The following is a 21,875-nucleotide window of genomic DNA, read 5'->3' as shown; positions in this document are numbered from 1 at the left end:
TGGCAGTTAAAACCAAAATAAACCAACTTCAGTGACATAAAATTATTCTAGGGATAGCTACTCCATTAAAAAGTCACAAATATTTCCTCCACCAAACTTATTTTCAAACCACTATATTTAAACTTCAAATATCATACCTTAGCTTGAAACATCAAACCAACTACCCAGGTGACTATATAAACATACTTAATTACAATTAAGTAAATAGCATTTCTATAAAAATATTGTGTGCCATTTTATTCAATATGAATTAGAGACACGTACTGATCCACTGACAGAATCACCTAAGATATCCTAAACTGGATGGATACATGATATGGAACAGCAAAACACCTCTAAATTACTAAATATCATCAAAGTGTACTACTGATCCTTTCTAAAATTAGTGTTGGTTTTTCCTTTGCTAGCTACATGACGCTGTTAACTATATGAACACTTAATATTTTGCCAGGCCATCAGTATCTTTTAGCACAGGTTGTTAAGAGATTCCCACCGTTTAGACTCCCTAAGCTGAAGTTTCTCCATCTATACAATGAAAACAGTAAGACCTATATTAAAAAAAAAAAAAAAAAAAAAAGGCAGAAGAGTAAATCAAAGAGTGTATGTGAAGGACTTGTGGAATGCTTAGCACAGAACTGGCACTTGATATTTTACTGGGCCATCAGTATTTTCTTTCTCATGTTCATACTGTAGCTGTATTATACACAGTAGTTCTTTTTCCCTTTACCTCTTCACAAAACTTTCCTTTAGCTGAGCACAGGAGCCTATAGGGGCGCAGCTCATGCAGCTTTGCTAGAATGCACACACTAGGACCCATAGTGTAAAGATTGGCCACGTGGGCTTGTGTTGTCCTAAAAAAACCAATGACTCCCTATACGTCAAGTAAGTGTTGTGTCTGAGAGTTCTCCTCAGGCTGCACAGCTCGTTTTTCTGGCTTTTCCCTTTCCCACTTCTCAGGGCCACTCAAATCAGCACTATCAATGTTTATTATCAGATAACATTCTCTTTCCTGTACTATATTCAAATGCCTTTATTCTTTCTGATTTTCTCTGTCTATTGGGCACTTCTATATTTCTCTGCTTTCAAACACAAATCCTGTCCTATAAACCATACTACCAAATCAGTGCACTCTTTTTTGCATAGAATACCAAGTAATGCAGCTTAATAGATAAGATCTTCTGCCCATAATGTGTTTAAAAACAAAACAAAATATTCAACCTCTTTCAGGAGCCTGAGGATTCCAGATATTTGTTCACTGCATATGGAAATAATAAAATATGTAATAGAGAAAGGGAAATAAAACCCTACTAAATTGAAATTTAAGATGCAACTTTTTGAATTCCAAGGCTAGAAAACAAAGCCTCTTACTTTTGTTACTTATCGATGTAGATCTTAATCTATAACTAAATATTTTCCTTGTAGAAAAAAACATTCTTACTTCGATTAGTATTCCTCAATGGATATAATGTGTCTAAATTATTTCAGACATACAATTTTAAAAAGGAAATACTCAATTAAAAAAAAAAAAAAAGCTTTCCAAGAAATAACTTTAAACTGTTAACGGAGATCTACTGTTTCCTTTTACCATAAGAAGGAGATTCCCGTCCATCTTCTTTATCTGATTCTTTATCTTTTCTTTTCCGGTGGTGATGTTTGTGTCCACGGTGCTTATGACGGCGACGACTCTCTTTACTAAACGGGACATGAACACCAATATATACAGCTCGATGACCTGACAAAAGATTCAGAAACGTATTACTGGTTTTCCAAACTGGGAAAAAAAAGTGATATACACAAAAGTACAACGAAATTTACTTTGATAAAAAAGAATTACATATAAGTAATTCTTTTAAGCTCACATATAAGTTCACATAATTAAAAATGCTAGTCTCCTATTACGTCTCTTATTGTACAGAGCTCTAGACAGAATGTTATACCAAGGACTAATATCATCAACTGATAAATACACTAGATATACAGGTTACCTGTGTAAGCATTAGTTTGCAAGTCTAAAAAGATTATTTTTGGAAAGCAGAGCTTGGCCTTCTTAAAATCATATAGACATAAATTTATTCTATCTACATTTATGGCCAACCCTAGTTAGCAAAGATCCTTCGCATGAGAGATAGGCTTTAACGATGATTAAATACTTTATAATCAATATTCATAAATGGGTATTTGTACGTATTTACTCATTTTTTTAAGTTTTGAAAAATCTCAGATCATCAAGGTCCAAATTACTGAGGACTGCACTAAATGTAAATGGTTCAAATACTCCAATTAAAGGGTAGAAAATATCAGATTGGGGAAAACAAAGCAATACAGTAAGGTTATCTGCTATCATCTACTTTTAGAACAGAAAAAAACTACTAGATGTTACATTATCCTAGGTTTGTATTCTGACCAACAAAACAGTTATGAAAGGCAGTCTCTGCTTTTGCCCACTAAATGAAACTGAATCAGGGAGGCAGACAGCTAATAGCACTATGTCAAGTACTGAGAAGCATGAAATTGATTTCTTAAATAGTTCTAATGAGGTTCCTATTTAAGCTGTGCTGAGTGAAAGGGGTCATGGGCTACAAGTTTAACTAATTTGCAACTAGGCAAAAATCATCTGGCCTAGAGCTGTTTTTATGCCTTCGTGTAGAACATAAAAAAGTACTGTGCTAAAATATGTGCTGTTAATGACATTCCTTTCCTAACAAATTCCGTAAGATGGTAAGAAAATAAATACCTCAAGAAACTCGAGATCTTCACCTTTAGATGAGATTTAAAAATACAGTCAATCCTCATTATTCATGGAATCTGTATTTGAAAATTTGCCGACTCACTAAAACTTATTTGTAACCCCAAACTCATGGCGATTTCATAATCATTTATAAACATGCACAGAGCAGCAAAAAGTTTGAGTTGCCTGACGTACATGTTCCCAGCTACAGTTGAAAACAGTGACATTCTGATTTCTTGTTTCAGTTGCCAACATATTAATGTCAATAAAATAAATAATCACCTTTTAACTTAAAAGACTAGACCTATTGAAACATATTGAATGAAAAGTGTTTAAATATCTCCTGGCACCCAGCACTCTGGCTAGTACAGGCTCAGCACGAGATAAAGAACTGTGGAAATTAAATATCAATTGTTTTTAAATATTTTACCAGAAAATTCTAAATTTAAAAACCAATTATATAAGCTTTATTTTGGAATGATGGAAAAGTTCTGGAATTAGAGTTGTGGTGGCTACACAACATAGTGAATATACTAAAAAACAATAAACTATATACTTTAAAATGATGATTTGTGTTATGTGAATGCTATCTCAGTAAGAAAAGTAAAAAAAAAAAAAAAAAGGAAGGAAGAAAAGCATAACTAAACTCGTGATCTTACAATTTTATTTTAGTATAAAACTATTTTCTTCTCAACATCAAAGAAAAGTGGAAATTAAAGAGTCAATTCTCATCATTGTGCACTGGGAATTACAACATTGTTACTCCAATTAGTACTAATGGGTTTTGGCACACAATCCCAAATGTACAAAGACAAAAATAAATTTTATGAGTTTGCAATTTAGAAACACTAGATAAAATCAGTAAGACTATGCTACAATTCAAAGGTGAGATCAAGTCTTCGTTTTTTTCTGTTTTTGTTATTGCCCTCTCAGTGTTCTCAGTTATAATTTTTTATTTCTTTGTTCTTTCACCTTTATTTCATCAAAGGCCTATTCAAACTCTGAGACAAACTTGATCTTTCCCTCAAACTTGATACCGAAATTTAGATCTGTACAAAGCATGCAAAGTTAATGGGCCCTGTGGTAAACAAGGAAAGTCAATGAACATAGTCAAGTTCCTCTCTTTAAGTTCTAGGTCATATATATGTGTATTTGAGGAATGTCATTAAATGGCAAGTGATGGATTAAATGTATCATCGTACATTTGAGTTAATAAAATTATTGCTAAAAATTTTAACTTCCCTAGTCCCAGAATCTAACCACAACCTTCTAGGTAACTGAGATTCTTTCTAGAAGCCCTAGTAAGTCTGGACTTTTAAAGTCAATTTTGAAAGACAGGGTTTTTTTTCATTTCCATCTCAGAAAGTAAACGTGGGGAGCACTTATTGGTGTCTCTTTCCATCTCCTTTTTCAAAGCAACAGATTAAGGTTTCTTACGGATGGTAGCAATTTTCACAGACGACTTTAACTTAATGAGAATGTAGTTCTCAAAAAGACCCAAAAATAAGGCTATCAAAACATTTGTCACAAATACCACCTTAACCAAGTGTTCGGGATTAACATCACCAACAAATCATATGTCAACAGATTTGTTACACTAAGAAGAACTCGTCACGGGGCCGGCCCAGTGGCTCAGGTGGTTAGAGCTCCATGCTCCTAACTCCAAAGGCTGCAGGTTCGATTCCCACATGGGCCAGTGGGCTCTCAACCACAAGGTTGCCAGTTTAACTCCTTGAGTCCCGCAAGGGATGGTGGGCTCCACCCCCTGCAACTAAGATTGAACACGGCACCTTGAACTGAGCTGCCGCTGAGCTCCCGAATGGCTCAGTTGGTTGGAGCGCATCCTCTCAACCACAAAGTTACCAGTTCGATTCCTCGACTCCCGCAAGGGATGGTGGGCTGTGTCCCCTGCAACTAGAAAATGGCAACTGGACCTGGAGCTGAGCTGCGCCCTCCACAACTAAGATTGAAAGGACAACAACTTGACTTGGAAAAAAGGCCTGAAAATACACACTGTTCCCCAATAAAGTCCTGTTCCCCCCTTCCCCAATAAAATCTTTAAAAAAAAAAAAAAAAAAACGAAGAACTGGTCACTTCTGTGGTATGCTCCCCAAATATCCATTGTCTCAGTCTGTTCAGATGGTAACATTAGACAAACCCAAATTTAGAGACATTCTACAAAGTATCTAACTACTCACTCCTCTTCAAAAATGTCAAGTTCATGAAAAACAAGGAATGACCAAAACTTATAGATTAGATGAGACTAAGGAAACACAAAAAGTACTACTGGATCCTAAACTATTCAACTGGATTCTTGAATAAAGGACATCAGTGGAAGAACTGGTGAAACCTGAATAAAATCTGTAGTTTAGTTAACAGTATTGTACCAATGTTAATGTCTTCATTTTCATAAACTTATGATGGTTATATAAAATGTTAACATTAGAAAAAGCTGGATGAAGGGTATATAGAAACACTCTGTACTATCTTTGCAACTCTTCTGTAAATCTAAATTTATTTCAAAAGAAAATTTAAAAAAAAAGAGAAAGAAAATATTGCTTCCTGCTCAGGGAAGAAAGACTGGCAAATAATTCATTTGCTCCACAATGCTCTGCCGAGGTTCTTATAGCATTTTAGAAGGCTGATGTAACAGACCTATAAAATGAGCACTTAGATGACTAGTGATAACTGTGGCTTTTATTAGTCTAGCATTCTAGTTTGTTCATAATACAAATTACTCAACCTGCTAGAAATGAAAAAAAATAAAAGTATTAACTGATTTTATAACTGGCATTTCAATTTGTCAAGTAATAGTAACTATCAGTGAAGTTTGATAAGCATTATGAAATCTATGTCATGCCAATACTTTCAACAAAGAGTAATTAATAATCAGGGAATGTTCTATTTGCAGATACGGATAGTGGTTACACAGGTGTTTTGCTGTATGACTCTTTAAATCATATTTAGAAAACTGTTGAACACCCCCTTTAAATGTACACTATACCTCACAACAATAACTAAAACTACTTCAACAAACAGTAGGTAAAGGGGCAACCCAGTTTTGGGTACCTCCTCTCGTAAGAGAGCTGTATTTTCACTCTAATAAAAATCTTTGCTCCTCTAAAAGAAAAAAAAAGAAAAAAGTAGGTAAAAGTTAAAAGGAGATTAACATTCATTAGTAATTTATCCTGCTAAGCATACGTGATTTTAAACAAACTTACTCTCTAGTTCTTCTTTTTCAAACTTGGTGTTGACAGTTGAGCTGGTTTTGCCAAGATCCACAACAGCTTCTTCATCAGGACCCTAAAAAGAAATTATTCTCATTGGCTCATGAAATCAATATACAGTGAGGACCTGTTACTAGGTGAATCATTTGAGATATCAAAAACAAGATGTCATTCTTCTCAAAGAACTGAATTCTTATTACAGCTAACTGCATTCTTTTTAAAGTAGGCTTACAGGCTTACCTGTAAGACCATTCAAAAATCTCATGGTAAGAATTGAAGTGGCAAAGATTTTTAATTGGTTGTCTCTGGAAGTTACTAAGTAACTGGTACGTATACTCACAGAAAAACCCTCCAGATCAGAAATTAAAGAAAATCTGAGGTAAGGGGAACCCTTAGATATCAATATAGAATGCTTTCTTTCTTGTTCTTTCCTCTTTGGTCCTCTAATTAAAAGGAAACATTTACCACAGTTATTAGATTGAATTACGGTTAAACATAAAATTGTCAAAAATGAGTCTACAGACTTAACATGCAATACCACTTTCATGGGCAAATTAACTAAGAGCCAATCAAAGTTCTAAGAACTTTGTATTTTTCTAGACAAAAGAGAAGCCATGCTAAAATTTAACCTCCAAGGAGATTCTGGCTTTAAGTCGTGAAAGTCTACCTTCATGATTTTGTTCCCTTCTTCAGCTCAACAAAAAGACTAAATGTACTTACTGTAAAATAAGTATGCATAGTGTATTTTCAAAAAAATAAAATTTTCGCTTTCCTTCCCTTCTCAACTTACAACTTTCAGAGGCGCATTATAATCATCAACTACCATGTGCTTACTATGCCCAAGTTTCTATGCCATAGATGAACCAAATCCCTTCCCTCAAAAAGTTTTCAATTGAGCTGTAGCCCACTCTGCAGCCTTGCCCAGGATGGACATGCTGGATCTGCGGAAGTAAACACTCAGCCGTGCAGACCTTTAACCTTGCTGGGTGGCATGAGGGCTTGAACCTCGTCCAACGCAACTATCACGAGGTATCTCAACAGGTGCACCCAGCCTGGGTAGGTAAGGGTGACAAGGAGGATGCCATGCCATCCACCGCTTCCTCGTCCTCAGGAAAGTCTATTCCATTTTATGTGACAAAGACTAGACAGCAGTGTACAACGAGCAGGAACAGTGGACAAGGAATCCGCTGTGCTCAGCTAAGCCCAGGACGGGGAGACATATTAAAGGGGATATCCAAGCTTTTGGAAAGATATACAAAGGTCCTGAGGACGAGTTGGCTGATATCAAACAGGCCTATCTGAATTGCAAGGGTGACACGGATCAGCTCACGGAGTCTGTGCTGTGTGTGCAGAGGAGGAGCCTAGAGGAGGGAACCTCATCCAGTAAGCCCTTCCCACCAGAGAGGTCCCATCCTATAATGCCTTTGTCAAAGAATCAAAGCAAAAGATGAATGCATGAAAAGGATGGCCCAGGAAGAGGCTAAAAGCAGAAATGAACAAACAGGAAGGGGTTGGGGCTTGAAGGGGGGATGACCTGTACCCAGTCGTTCAGAGAAGGCAAAGGATGGGCAACGGGAAATGGGCCAAGTCCTGGCTCCCAGGGAAGCCAGTTACTACAAACCTTCAAAGCAGGAGAGGAAACAAACAGCTTTCAGGAAGGAAAATAAATAATCTAACTTGTTCTCTTATGCTTTAACTGGTACTTTCGTTAGGCAACAGAGACAACTACAGATGACAGAATTAAGTAATATTAACACTAATTACAACACTGTTAATATTCCATTGAAAGCATTCTTCTAGAATGAAATTATATTTTTATCCATCTGATTATAGCGTTTTTTGAATTTTGTAAGACAAACTTTCAACCATTCCTATTTCCTTTGTGGTTGCTGCTACTGCCCAGTATCTCCTCTAGCACTTAGAACAATAAACCAAAGTAGCACGTACTGTATTTACCTTCTTACCACCTTCAGTGTTCCAACATAAACTGGGAGGACCAGTTTGTTTTAGAAAGGATCAAACAGGAGGTTGGGTAAATGACCTTTTAAAGTTTCCTCCAACTTTTGATCTAAAGTTATTGCACTTTTGTGTATAGCTTTTCTACAAAGTAGATTCATATGCAATGTTCCATGCTATCCAAACTCTCAGTATCCAAATTCTCCTATCTTAAAACTCAGGAACTGAACCAATTTGATTCCATTTTAAAATTTCCCTGCTATCCAAACTCTGGTACTCAAAATTCAGTACCAGACACAGTAAATCAAGAAAAGGTATATCTCTTGATAGCCAAACTACAGAATCGAATAGATATGGATATCAAGATGTACATGACTCTAAAGGATTGCTATTCAACTTTATATAGGAAACTCACAGAAGGCAAATGACTTGCCCAGGCTCCGTATTTAAAGAAGTACGAAGCAGGCTGTGTAGACTGTGAGACATTCTCATATAATGGACTCAGAAAGAAGACAGACAACAGTATGAAGGTTAATCAAACTGCCTCGTGGCAATCATACACCCTTAGAAATGAGGAAAGGCTAAATTTAAAGTAGGAAACAAACAAAAGCCCACACACAAAAAAGTTCAAGAATGAATAATAATTACCATCCATTAAGCATGTCATACTCTGAAACCTGTATTTAGCTTTCCTCTAATGATTTCATGCCATGTAGGTCCTAAACATGCACAGGTACAAAGAAACAAGCTGTCTCCTAAATAAAAGGTGTGGAAGTTGGATTATCCTAAGAGGCAGCATACCATGTATTCTAAAAGGGATTAACTGCTCCCATTCTAAACTTTCACTTAGTGGGAACAATTGCCAAGATAGGAAACAAAACAATGCCGTTATCTCTCTCCCCTAAACAACAACAATAACAACAACAACACACTTTTATTCCAGTGCAGAAATACTTATGAGCTGAGATGAACTAACACTAATCAGTGAACACTCAAAAATAGCTAAACTAGGCAATCTTACAATATTTACTTATTTGAAGGACACCTACTCTTTGACCTCTAAACATCTATCATAAAAATAAAACTTCCCATATGGACAAAAAGCAGCATGCTAAAAAAAAGGATGCCCATGAGCACGTCCTGTCATGGTCCCTCCCAGCTTGTACCCATTAGACACTATCTGTAAAGCCTTCAGTCACTTAAAACCACATGAGATTATTTTACTGTTATTGCTTGGGTTTTCAATGGGAATGTTTTTATGTTTAACCTGTAGAACAAACTCAAGTTAAAATTTTAAAGTCTAAAAAACAACTTGTACATTAGCAATGTAAAAGAAAAGGGGGGGGGGGCACCTGCATTTCTCCCTTCTCTTAAAAACATGACCTAGCTTTGCAATGCCTGTGAAACAGGAATCAGAAAGGCCGTCTGCTATAAGTGCAAATCCTAAAGAGGCCACACAAATTGGCCATTTTGACATATTACAAGTATGTAATTCACCCAAATATTCAGGGTGCATAGGACTATATATTAAAAATCCCTTAGATAGCCACAGATGTTTCAAGGGGGCGATACATTTCTGAAAAAAGTATACTGTATTTTAAATCCTATCATTTTAGCATAATGCTTTAAGCCATATTTCTTAATATAAAGTAAGTGAATACACTAGAGGGGACATTTTTATATGTGTTTTTTTAAAGTATATACAAAAAAATATATGTAATATTAAATATGTGGAAGGCTAAATATCAAACTGCTAACTAACACAGTTGCACTCTGAGGTTGGGAAAGCAGCAGGGGATGACAAAGAGACAGACAGTCATGTCGTGTTTAATTTTTGTTATAGCAAATATGTTTTATTTTTAGTATTTTAAAAAAAGAATGAATTCAAATTTCAATCTGCTAATATGTCAGTTATTTTTAAATTTGCATCTAGAAAAAAAACTCTTCCTCATATTTTCACTCCAAGAATATAGTGGAAAACTAAAAATAGCAACAGCAAAGAGCAACCCTTGACATCAAAATGTTTTCCTTCTTAACCTCAGATAAGTGACACAATCCAGTGCTTATAACACCTACCTAAAATAAAATAAAGTCAAGGCACTGGGAAATCTCAACTACATCAGAGACTAAAAAGGCCAAATTATATCAATGCAAGATTGATCACTCTAATCTTAAGAAAATTATTTTGCCTTGGTTTCAAATTTCCATTTACAAAATAAGGAAGCTATTTAGATTACAACTGCTCTATAACAAAGAAGACAACAGATTTGATAATTATCCATATAAGATCATAAATCAAGTTTAAATTCTCCGCATATGACTTGGCACATGTACAAGGTTATTTATTGCAGCTTTAACAGACAAAGACTGGAAGCAATCCAAGGGTCCCTTAATAGAGGAATGATTATACACCCAATGGAATACCAAGCTACTGAAGAAAATGAAGACCCTCTCTTGTACTGGCATGAAAAATATCTAAGGCCTATTATAAAATGAAATACGAGGGAGAGAACCACAATATATAGTATGTCACTACGTAAGAAAGTCCTTATATGTAAGAAAGTCCCCAGAATTGGAATATTTGAATTTGTGTAATGAAACACTGGAAGGACAGACAAAAAATAGTAAAACTGGACCCTTTGGCAGTAGAGGCAGACTTCAGGATTTATTATTTTTTATACTGCTTTAATTTATTTTAACTGTAAATACAGAGGTAGACTTAAGTACGCAGTCTTTTGAAAGCCACTTCACCTATCTTGGTCCTCACCTACAAATAAGAATAATGCATGGCACATAGTATGCACTCAGTAAACATTTGTTGAGTGAATGGATGAGTTCCTTAATAGTTAGGTCCCGCCTGAAAGAGTTGTGGGATGAGATGCTATGTGAAAGTGCCCAAGCATTAGTGCTAACCCACAGAAGATGCTCACATTGTTACTGAATCTGAATAAGAAAACTATTCCATTTTTCCATAAAAATGCTGTCTCTTCTAACACATAACTAGATTAATTAGAGAAGTTTTACAAGTACAGAAACAAACACCTATTTGTCTAATTAAAACTGATATGAAGATTTAAAATGTATCCTAAAATAGTATGATGGTTGCATAACGAGAATTACTCATAGGAGACGCATACATAACTATCTAGGATGAAATGCCAAGATGCTGCAACTCAGCTTCATAAGGATCTAAAACTGTATTACTTTCAGAGACTTTATGATATATTATAAATTCAGACACACCTACAAAGCTTGTTGAAATTCAGCTTCCCCTGCCCTATGCTAGAGATGCTGGTTCAATAGGTTAAGGTGGAGCCCAGTCACCTGCACTTTTAATAACTCTCTGTGTGATTCTGGTACACACCGAAGTTTGAACATATCCTTGGATTATATTAAAGACTTAAGTTCCACATATTTAAATAAATCTTTGAGGCTACTTCATGCCCTTAATCATTTTAATATGTGTCTTGGGACCACTGACACTCCATTTACATTGTTTTAACCACTCAGAAAAGGAAATGTGCATTGTAGTTCACAGGAAAAGACTATAAAGTTACTATACACTTTCACTAATACGAGCAACCCTACAAGTCTACAGTGTTCTCAAAGTTGATTTGTATGTTAGAATATTTTCCCCAAGATGCCTAGGGCAATCTATCAAAATATATATAAATAACAAAGCCGCCCCCCAAATACCAACTTCCTCCAAATAACCCCAATTCCCAACCCTATCCCCATCTATCACCAAGAGTTGAACTTAAATATTAGAAAGCTTTCAATGTATGGGCAAAAGCTTAAGAGTAAGGCAATAATCTTTACTAATCCAGTTAAAGGGAGAAATCATCAATGACTACTGTTTCATAAAATGGAAAGCTAAAGAATGATATTCACAGTTTCTAAAGAACTCACTTGACATTTTTGGATCCATTTATTAACTCTAAAATAAGATGAAAGAGACGTAGAAGGAATATGGAAAATTGCAAGTTTTAAATTGCAAATTATTTAAACTTAGTCAATCATGTGATTCCCACAGAAAAAAAAATTTTAAAGCCTTAGGAAAAATGCTTTGCCACCAGACAGTAGGAAAACTGGATAGATTCAAACATTTGAACAAAAAGCTTCAGAAATTTTTATTTCAAATACCATGGTTAAAACTAAAGACAATTTAAGTTTTAAGAAAGTTTCAAAGATCAAAGGTAAAGATATCAAAGAATGGAAGAGAGAGAAATCAAAGAGGTATGAGGCATAAAAATTGGCAAGTAATGCCAGGAGTGTTAGTGACACATTTTCTTATCAGATGCTTCGTTATAAGGCACAAGCATCGTGGACAATGTAATGCCTCATCAGGGTTCCTACCTGAAATTATAAATCATAAATACTTATTATACTACTTCTCTGAGGAGATGCATTCATTCCAAATTCTAATTCAGTATACACACACACACACACACACACACCAAAAAACACAGAAATCACTTATTTTAAAGGTTGTCAAGTATGTATGTTTATTAGCAGAAATGAAAATAATAAAATCTATTTCCAAAATGGACTTAAATATATATATATTTAAATATATGTGTGTATATACATATATATACATATGTATATATATGTATATACACACACACTCATATGTAAACTTTATTAGTAATTAAAATGTACCAAAACATCATAGGCATTCCACACAGAACACACACACACACACACACACACACACATACACATCCAGTAGATGCTTTTCATCATAAGAAGGTCCAGTAGGTACTCTGTCAAGATTCCCCACCTGCAGTCAGCATGGGGTTATCATTAGCTAGGTATTTTTAGGGTTCAACTGCATGTTAGTACTGAAAAGAAATAGGAGAGAGCTAGGGAATCCCTCAGCAATAGGGTCTGTTTGCCTGTTCTTCCCCTTGGATAATATCCCTGCTCCCCATGAATCAACAGACCACAAAAAGTCTCATTTCCTCAAAGACTAGTTATTAAGGAACTCATCCATTCACTCAACAAATATTTGCTGAGTGCATACTATGTGCCCAACATTATTCCACGTACTGGGACTACTTCAGTGAATGAAAAACTGTAATATAATCAAATTCCCAGTTTATCATTTAATTTACAGGAAAGATATGACTCCCCATGATGAGAAATCCAGAGGTAAATGAATTATCCTTTCTATTCCTAATGAAGAAATGAGGCCTCACAAACTCATTAGTGTGGATGGGTTTTACTTTTCCAGTTCAATTTTCTCATTTTACAGCATGTGCGCTCTCGTGCTCGCTCTCTCATTCTCTCTCTCTCTCTCCCCCCCTCCCTAATATGTATATGGGGGAGAGGAGGGAGAACATAAGTATATGTGCACATGTACACACAAAGCTTAAGATCACACTGTTAGCTGGTGAAAGAACTAAAATTAAAAGTCAGGCATCTAGAGTCCCAGTTACATGGGTTATTTAACACTAGACAAGAAACCAGGGTCACTGTAATACATGCTGTGAACACACCGTACTTTTTCTTTATAGTATTTTTCAAAAATTGTAATTACATATTGATGTAAGTATTTCCTTAACTGTCTCCCAGCCTGAACAGTAAGTTTCAAGAAGAGGGTAATTATGTCTGTTCTGCTTACCACTGTGTCTTCACCATCAGGCAGTGCCTGGCCCTTGGTAAATTCTCTAATAAATATTTGTTGATTGTTAAAGTATGTTTCAAAGGACAAGACACTCAGCTGAAAATTCATATTGAATCCACTTAAGGACTCCTTATGAACCCAATTAAAGCTCAAATATAGAAAGTTACTCAATATTTTTAAATTTAATAAATCAGCTTACAAAAAAAGCCCAGCATCAGCACATGATAAAATAAAAATGCAATTCACAAGTGGGAAAATCAAACAAATCTAGTTTTGTCTGAAACAGATTTTATAACAACATACTGCATTGTACTAATTCTCTCATAGTCATTTATCCTGCCTGAAAAGCAAAATCCCTAATTTGTACTTTCTTCGTCAAATTTTCAAAAATGGGACTTTAACATGCCAAAGGCACATTAGGGGGGGAAAGGGGTTAAAAGATTATTTAATAACATATTCACATAAACATTCTAATACCCTTTTTTGATACCTCAGGTTTACAAAACCCATTAAAACAGCAACAGAAGAACCTTATCACAAATGAATTTCTTCATTAGATAAGACATATAGCTATAGCCCAAAAGTAACACCTCCCATAAATTATGATTATTAACCATTTTAGTTGTCAAAAACTTCAGTTTAGCTTCAAAACACACTTAGCCATTATGACAAAGATTTTTCTTTCCTAGTCTCTTAGCCAATTAGAATTTTTAAAGCCTCATTCAAGTAGTATTAACTAATCAAAAAACTAATTGTACAGAATAATAAAGATGTACAGACATTGCTAACTTTACACAAGGATTTACTCTTTTCAGCGATGACTTCCACAGTCAAGGACACAGAGGATGATACTATTCTAAGCCAGTGCTAATAAGCCTGACATTTCTTCAAGCTTCAGTGTTCAACTCTGCAAGATTCAAATTTGTTTGTAAGTAAAACAGAAGATCAGAACTAAGTACATACAGGTAGCTTCTTCTCCAGGCGAAGTCTTTCCATAGTAATATATAAATGCCTTGTTTTTGATAATGTAATGCAGTAAGTCCCCTGAAGATTCCAGGGACAGTGAGCACGTATCTGATTTAGGTCACTGTGCTTTGCACAGATGAACTCTTCTAAGTTGCTTTTACGGTACAGCCAATCACCGTCGTCTAAGTTACCTAATCTTCCAAGCTAAAGTAATATACACATAAACCTTTCTGTAACATTATAGAAAGAGCAAACCCTAAGGATATGTGCATGTATATACACATAGTGTGTGTGTGTGTATATACATATATCTTAGAGAATAAATTTTCAACAACAGTCGGTTAAATCTAGCCCTTCCACTTAATTTCAGGAAAGAGCCAAAGATGTTTTCATCGGAAGAGTTTTGCCTTTTTACTATTGCTATATTTATACCAATTTATTGTAACTATATTAAGAACAAAATTAGTAAACCCTATTATGGTTTATAATTACAATTTTAACCAAAAATTTCATATTCATATGGATAACAGCTAAAGGGGAAAAGGAAATGAGCAGTGCTCCTCCAACTTTTGGGCTCAAGATCTCTTTACACTCTTTAAAAAATTATTGAAGACCCTCAAAGGGCCTTGGTTTATAAAAGCGTAATATCTATATTTACCTATTGAAAGTAAAACTGAGAAAACTTTAAAATACTTTTCATTTTTAAAAATAATAAAGCCATTACATGTTAATATAAATAGCATTTGGAAAACACAAGTTTTCCAAAATTCTAATTGTTTGGGAAAAATAACCTAAGGCTTATCATTATTGGTAACAAATACGACCAGTTGTTTTTCTTCAAGTGACAGGCTCATTTCATTTCTTTCTGAGGAAATAACTGTCAAATGCAAAGTCTGACTAACCCCAGTTAGTCTGCCAGTTATTCTTCAAGCAAAAATGGTGTTTCATGAAAACAGCAGCTAGTTGAGCTCACAATGCAAGCAATTGGACCCTGGCTTTTTCTCCAGACACCACTGTACTCCGGTATGTATAAATGTTTTTGTGCACACTTCCTATTTTGTCATTCAGAATATTAAAGCAATGTGTACTCTAAAGTTCAGATTTACCAAAATCGTTTTTACTACTTCATCAAGAACATTCTTAAATGAAAATTTTTGTTTTGTTTTGTTTTTTAAACTTGGAGTGACTACTAGTGCTGTTTGGTGCCTCTGCCTTGTTTTGTGGTAAGGCACCAGCGATTTCACCCATCATTGCTTCTGCACCATCAATACAAATTTCAATACAGTGAAAAAGGCAAATAATGTATGTCTTAGAATTACTATGAAAATAGTTTTGACCTTGCAGATCCCCTGAAAGGATCTCAGGGACTGGCAGGGGTCCATGGAAAGAACTACTGCAAAAAACTATAGGTTTAAAATGTAGAATTAAAGAGTTATGAGTGAATTATATTCTTTTTATATTCTCTATAATGTTGTTTGTTCAACAAACATTTTAATGTGTATAGAAAGAGAGAAGTACCAACGCTATGCTAAACACGATCATATGTAACACATTTAACTTTCAAATATTTCATTTAATCCTCTCAACTCTAAAGCTCAGAGAGGTTAAATCACTTCTCCAAAGTCACACAGCTAGTAAGCAATAAGCTTAGGATTCAAACCCAGTCTTCCTCAATCCATTCTTTTCCTCTACTCCAACAATATAAAAGGAATTTAAGCAAAAAAGAAATCCAACTATGATTGATTAAAACAAAATTTTAACTGAACATGAATGAAAAAAATTGTGTAACAAATTCACATAAAATGCAACTGAAATTAAACTAAAAATATATTCATTGTATACACAAATATGCTTCCTGGTACCATCAAAGTCTGTATTTTAACAAAGCAAATAAACGATATTTTCTATAGAAATAGCTATCTCCCAAAAGTGGTCTTACTACCTGCTAATCCTATAGAATTCATTGATGACGTGTACCATATAAATAACAAAATAAGAAATTTAAAACTGAAATAATGTATTAAAAAGAAAAAACACTTTCTTTTAATCTTCCACTGCTCTACATGTGACTGTTGATACCAAGCAAAAGACATGCCGTAGCCTTCAAATCCAACTAAAGTTTCCTGTGTATTAAACTTCTCTAATCAGAAACCCCAATGACATCAACAGTTATAATAAAGTATATAATTAATCACATTTTTTAAATCTTCAAAACTTTCTATGATTTACACTTGGCAAATGAACATAAATCTGAAGAAACAAACAGAAAAGATGTATGTTATTCCCTGATTGTAAAAATTCTCACTACATCAAGCTCAGAACAAAGAACATCTGCAAACCATCAGGTTCAACAAGCAATTTCTACAATGACCTCTTGAAATTTACCTCCGGTAGAAAATTTTGGCCCTCCCACGAGTATTTAAGAGCTTAAACTCCTGGTCATGCATGTCTCTCCCCCACTGGATTATAAAAACCCAGAGCATAGGGATTTAGGTGGGAGGAAGGGAGGGAAAGAGGAAAAGCTTATGTGAGGCTCCAGAGGGAAAAGAAAGAATTAGGTGCATACATATTTTTAATTTCCCCAAACTGCAAAACGAAATATTATTTTTCATCAAAACACAAAAGATGCATTGCTCCAACATGTCATCTGTTGTGACACTCTCCTGGGCACTACTAAGCCAATATTCAAAGAAAACTTTAGAAATCAAGTTTTACAGATTAAATAGAAAGGTAAATTTTAGTCTATTGTACTACTTTCTTGATAAAATAAACAGGTATTAACACATAAACTCAGGAAATTTAATCTTGTTAGCTCTTTAAAGATTTCATTTTTATTTATTTAATAGCAATACTTATTTTTTAAACCAATCTATTGAAGTATGATTGACATGTAAAGAGCTATGCGTATTTAATATGTAAAACTCAATGAGTTGATAAATACACACCTGTGAAACCATCACCACCATCAAGGCCATAGACATATCTGTTACCTGCTGGCTTCCTCCCACCCCCTTTATTTAAAACAATTTTTTAATTAACATCTAAAGCTGGTAAAGATAGGAAGACACAGATATTCTCATACTTCCTAGTGGGAATATAAATTGCTCAAAACTTTCTGGAGAGTAAGCTAGTGAGACTGCATTTAAAAAATTTTTAAGAATGCCCTTTGTGCAGCAATATACCTTTGGGTATCTATTCCATAGAAATAAAGCACAAAAATATAAAGATAAGGTCAAGCATGTTTCTCATCCAAACTGGCAAAAACAGAAGACAACTTGAAAGTAAATAAATAGCAGAATGCCTGATTACCAAGTAATATTATGAAGATATAAAGAATTAGAACCTTGTACAAGATCCCTCTCACTAGATATTGATAACACATTTTTAAGAAAAAGCAAGTTGTGGAGCTGTATGTTTCTGATCACATTCTTATGTTTTACAAAGGATAAAACATTATTTGTGAGTATGTTTACATGAACATATAGACAAAGTGTAGAAGGATATATAGGTTGGTCTAGGAGTATGTTTCAACAAAAATCATGATTCTCAAAGATGTTAAGAATGTATTAGTTCAACATATAGTGTAAGATATAAGATTAAATATAATTGTTAAGAAGTCACTAACGGTGAAAAATTATCATTTTAGTCAATTCTTAAAACTATGATCAATTCATGTTTTAATAGGTACAACTTTGATTACAAAGCAAGTAATATTTTTGAAAGCACATTTTACAAGGTCAGAAGATGGTTCAAAATTTTCCTCAATACATTCCCATTTTCTAAAAATATCTTTGTAGGCACAGTGAAAAGAAACTAACTTTTTTTTTTCAGCTTCACAGTCAGACAATGATATAATCACATAAACAATTTTTTTTTTATCTTAAATTCAGGAAAAAGAAATACTAAAAAGTTTAGAATTTTAATTGTGCATTTCAATCAGCCAAAGGGGGTGGAGGGAATCTACAAATGCTAAGTTAAGTTAGGTGGAGAATTGTACAGGATTTAAAATGATTAAGAAAGCAAAAGTAGTAACCACGTTAAGTTCCCTTTACAGATGTGAAGTCACTTTTCCAGTATAAGAACATAATACAGGGTACAACTGCTAATGTAGATGGAGCTGCTGACATAAAGCAAAGGACCCATAAAAGTTTCTCTTTATTTGACCAAAATAAGGAGTGGTGAAGGTACACTGCGATGCATTATTTTCTTAATTAAGAGAAAACATGTTTTGAATTCTTTAATTTAAAATTACTTCCCTTATATTTTCCTAAACTCTTTAAGAAATAGAAGTATGCATGGGAAGAACAATCTCTTTTAATATCAATAGGTAAGGAAGTTAGTTCTATTCTTATTATACATAGACAAATACTGTGGTTATTTACTAGCTTTTATGGTATCAGAAAATACTAATAATAGATATAATGTATTAAAACTTCCTATATGCTTTACACATCTTCTTTCATTTACTACCCTAAACAATTCAAGGAGTAGGTATTACCATCCCAAATATAAAAAAGAAACTCAGGCTCTAAAAAATTAAGTAATTTTCTCAAAGTCCCGTAGATTGTACTTGGAGAAGCAAGAATTTTAAATCATGCCCTTTGCCTCTAGGGACCTTTCACTTTTCAGTAGGCCACTTAACAAACTTTTTTTTCTTTACCCCTAAATTCTTCAGTTTTTATTTTCTGAGAGTAATAAAATTTTCTTGTATAAACATAACACAGTTATCAAATCAGATATAATACAGTGAGTTAATTTAACAAAGCCAATTTTTATTTATAAATTGCACCAATTATGTCAAGAATATCCATTATATACTAAGTACTACTCTGGCCCAGAGTTCAATCCAGGATCTCGTATTACATTTGGTTATTATGTCTTTTTTTTCCTTTTATGATCCCATTTTTTGTTTTTATTTTTGTTTTTCAATTACAATTAACATTTTTAATTCTCACAAGAACTCTGAAAGTAACATAGCTGATCATTTTCCAACCCAGGGCTGTCTGACTTCAAAACTTATGTTCTTTCCAATAGGCCACATACCTTCCCCTAAGTTAAACTACATATAGCTTTATTTGCTCTACATACAATCTTATTTGCTCCTTATTTATGGAATTTTAAGTTAAATATAAATATTTCAATTATAATAATGTTCACCTAATACTTTTTAAATACTTTAAATCTATTAGAAAATCAGTAAGAGCTAATAAAATAACTAGCATAAAAGCAAAAACTTTAACACTAAATCAGCATCCATATTATAATAAACATATGGAGATGTTATTTTAATTTGGTTTCCACAGATAAATTGAAGCAAATAGCCAAGAAAAAAAAAAAAGGAAGAACTCCCATAAATACAAATGAAAATCTGTCTCATTTTAAAACATGTTTTCGAGAGGAGCACAGCCAATCCACACCTTTCACCACTGCTAAGTATCACTGCTGAGTACATGTTGTTTAATTGGGGCAACCAATTCAGTTTTCACCACTTATTACTAGTCTCAGCAACATATAAGATCGCCATCTGGTGGCTATCATTAGACATGAGGAATACTTTTCTCTTACGGGGTGCTTATGGTGAAGGGAATCAAACTAGACGCCTGTTCCAGGCAAAGAAATTCAGGGTTTGAAGTTTCCCTGACAGCTGCTTTAACAAACCTGGACATTTAATTTCATTCAGAAAAACTCAAATATTAAGAGGGTAAATAACTACTGAATAAATATTCCGTTTTTATATCAGGATATTTAGGATACAGTACAGCTATATTTTTCATATAGGCATTTTATATGCACCACTGAATAATCAATGTGTTACAGTGAAGTACATTTACAGTCTCTTTTTTTTTTAAGTTGTTTCAAGTACCCATAACATTTTAGGAATTTTGTTTTTAAGCATATTTTGAGGTACAGCTATAGTTTCATGAGAATTAAATAGTTGAATCCAGTTCATAAATAAAATGCAGTTCACAATAGGGTAAAAATTGCCTTTTTATCAGAAACCTTCCAGTTACAAAAAGTTACGACTGTACTCGACAAAGCACATCTCTTTTTCTTAATAATACTCCACTCTAAATACTGGAGATAAAGATACAGTTCAATTTACATTTGAATTGAGAAAAATATTAATTTAGTTGTACTATTCCTAAATATTACAAAAAATTTTTCATTCTTGTAGGTTTTATCTTGGGCTACTGTTAGCTAAAAAAAATTATCAAAGAAATTGAAAAATAATCTGATTGGTGTAACAATTAAAAACATAACCAGAAACTGGTTAAACCTTTTCAGTTTGTTGATTTTTCTCAACTACCAGGCCGCTTATTTCCATTCTGTAATGCTCATGGCCTTATTTCCTGGAGCTCCTCTATATGTGAATTCTTAAATGTAGATGTTCATGTCTGACTTACCAAAGTCGAAATATGGTTTAATATAGTCAAGTCAGATATATTTAAACTCAGGCTTTCCGTGGAAGTGAACTTCTCTCTCACTTCCTCTAAGGCATTCAAAACTGGTGGCGAGTAATTTCTCTAACTCCAAAAACTTAAGTCTTCTCTATTTTGAACCTTTTTATCTGTTTGTTCTATGATCCTGGATTCTACAGAAGAGAGCTTCTCACTTTTGGCACTGCTGACATTTTGGGCTGGACACTTCCCTGTTGCAAAGGGACGTCCTCTGCACTGCAGATGTTCAGTAGCATAACTGGCTTCTACCTATTAGATGCCAGTAGCACACACATCCTCTCTCCTCAGTTGTGACAAGCAAAAGTATCTCCAGGAATTGCCAAGTGTCCCATAAGAGGCAAAAGCACACCCTAACACATAACCCCCCAGAGAACCACTGCTATAGTAAAATAACTGGGAGCTACTACTGATTTCCTGTACTCTAAGATCCTGTAAAAGAAAAGAAACCAAAAAACTATCACGTTCTTCCTCAAAAGTATGTTGGCACGAACATGCACATAGGCAAACACAAAGTAAAGCTTTGACCCTTTATAAAAGCTGCACTTAGGGGGCAGCTGGTTAGCCCAGTTGGTTAGAGCGCGGTGCTCTTAACAAGGTTGCTGGTTCGATCCGCACATGGGCCACTGTGAGCTGCGCCCTCCACAACTAGATTAAAACAACTACTTGACTTGGAGTTGATTGGTTCCTGGAAAAACACACTTAAAGAAATAAAAGTTTGAAAAAATAAAAATAAAAAAAGCTGCACTTAGCAATGAATTCTCCGCATCTTGCACTTGAATTTAAAAGTTTTATTGAAAGCTACCTGTTTTCTGTGTATGAACCTCAACGATGGCATAGGGATAATTTTACTCTATAAAAATATTCCTATTGTAGTTTTAATATAACACTTTTAGATAAATAAAGGCAGGATG

General features: G+C 34.3%; 1 protein-coding gene and 1 pseudogene across 25 annotated transcripts in view; one reads left to right on the top strand and one right to left on the bottom strand.

Moving 5' to 3' along the window:
• SLC4A7 (solute carrier family 4 member 7) overlaps positions 1 to 21,875 on the bottom strand; it is a 99,770-nt gene that overhangs the window by 57,388 nt on the left and 20,507 nt on the right. For 16 of the 25 annotated variants that reach the window (XM_019745254.3, XM_074312738.2, XM_019745259.3 and 13 more), the window contains 2 exons: positions 5,950 to 6,031; positions 1,586 to 1,732 (listed from right to left, as the gene is read on the bottom strand). In XM_019745254.3, coding sequence (XP_019600813.3) covers positions 1,586 to 1,732; positions 5,950 to 6,031 — 229 coding nt within the window. Of the gene's footprint in view, positions 1 to 1,585; positions 1,733 to 5,949; positions 6,032 to 14,503; positions 14,627 to 21,875 lie in introns of those variants that run through there. The other 9 variants (XM_088798309.1, XM_019745255.3, XM_019745260.3 and 6 more) reach the window with 2 other exon arrangements.
• Positions 6,688 to 7,756, top strand: LOC109454519 (dnaJ homolog subfamily C member 9 pseudogene; annotated as a pseudogene).

This window comes from Rhinolophus sinicus, chromosome 5 (assembly GCF_057876585.1).
Source record: "Rhinolophus sinicus isolate RSI-liver-muscle chromosome 5, RSI-T2T, whole genome shotgun sequence".
NCBI classification, from domain to species: Eukaryota; Metazoa; Chordata; class Mammalia; order Chiroptera; family Rhinolophidae; genus Rhinolophus; species Rhinolophus sinicus.
The sequence above is the reverse complement of the archived record's forward strand: the minus strand, read 5'-3'. Positions and strand labels throughout refer to the sequence as shown.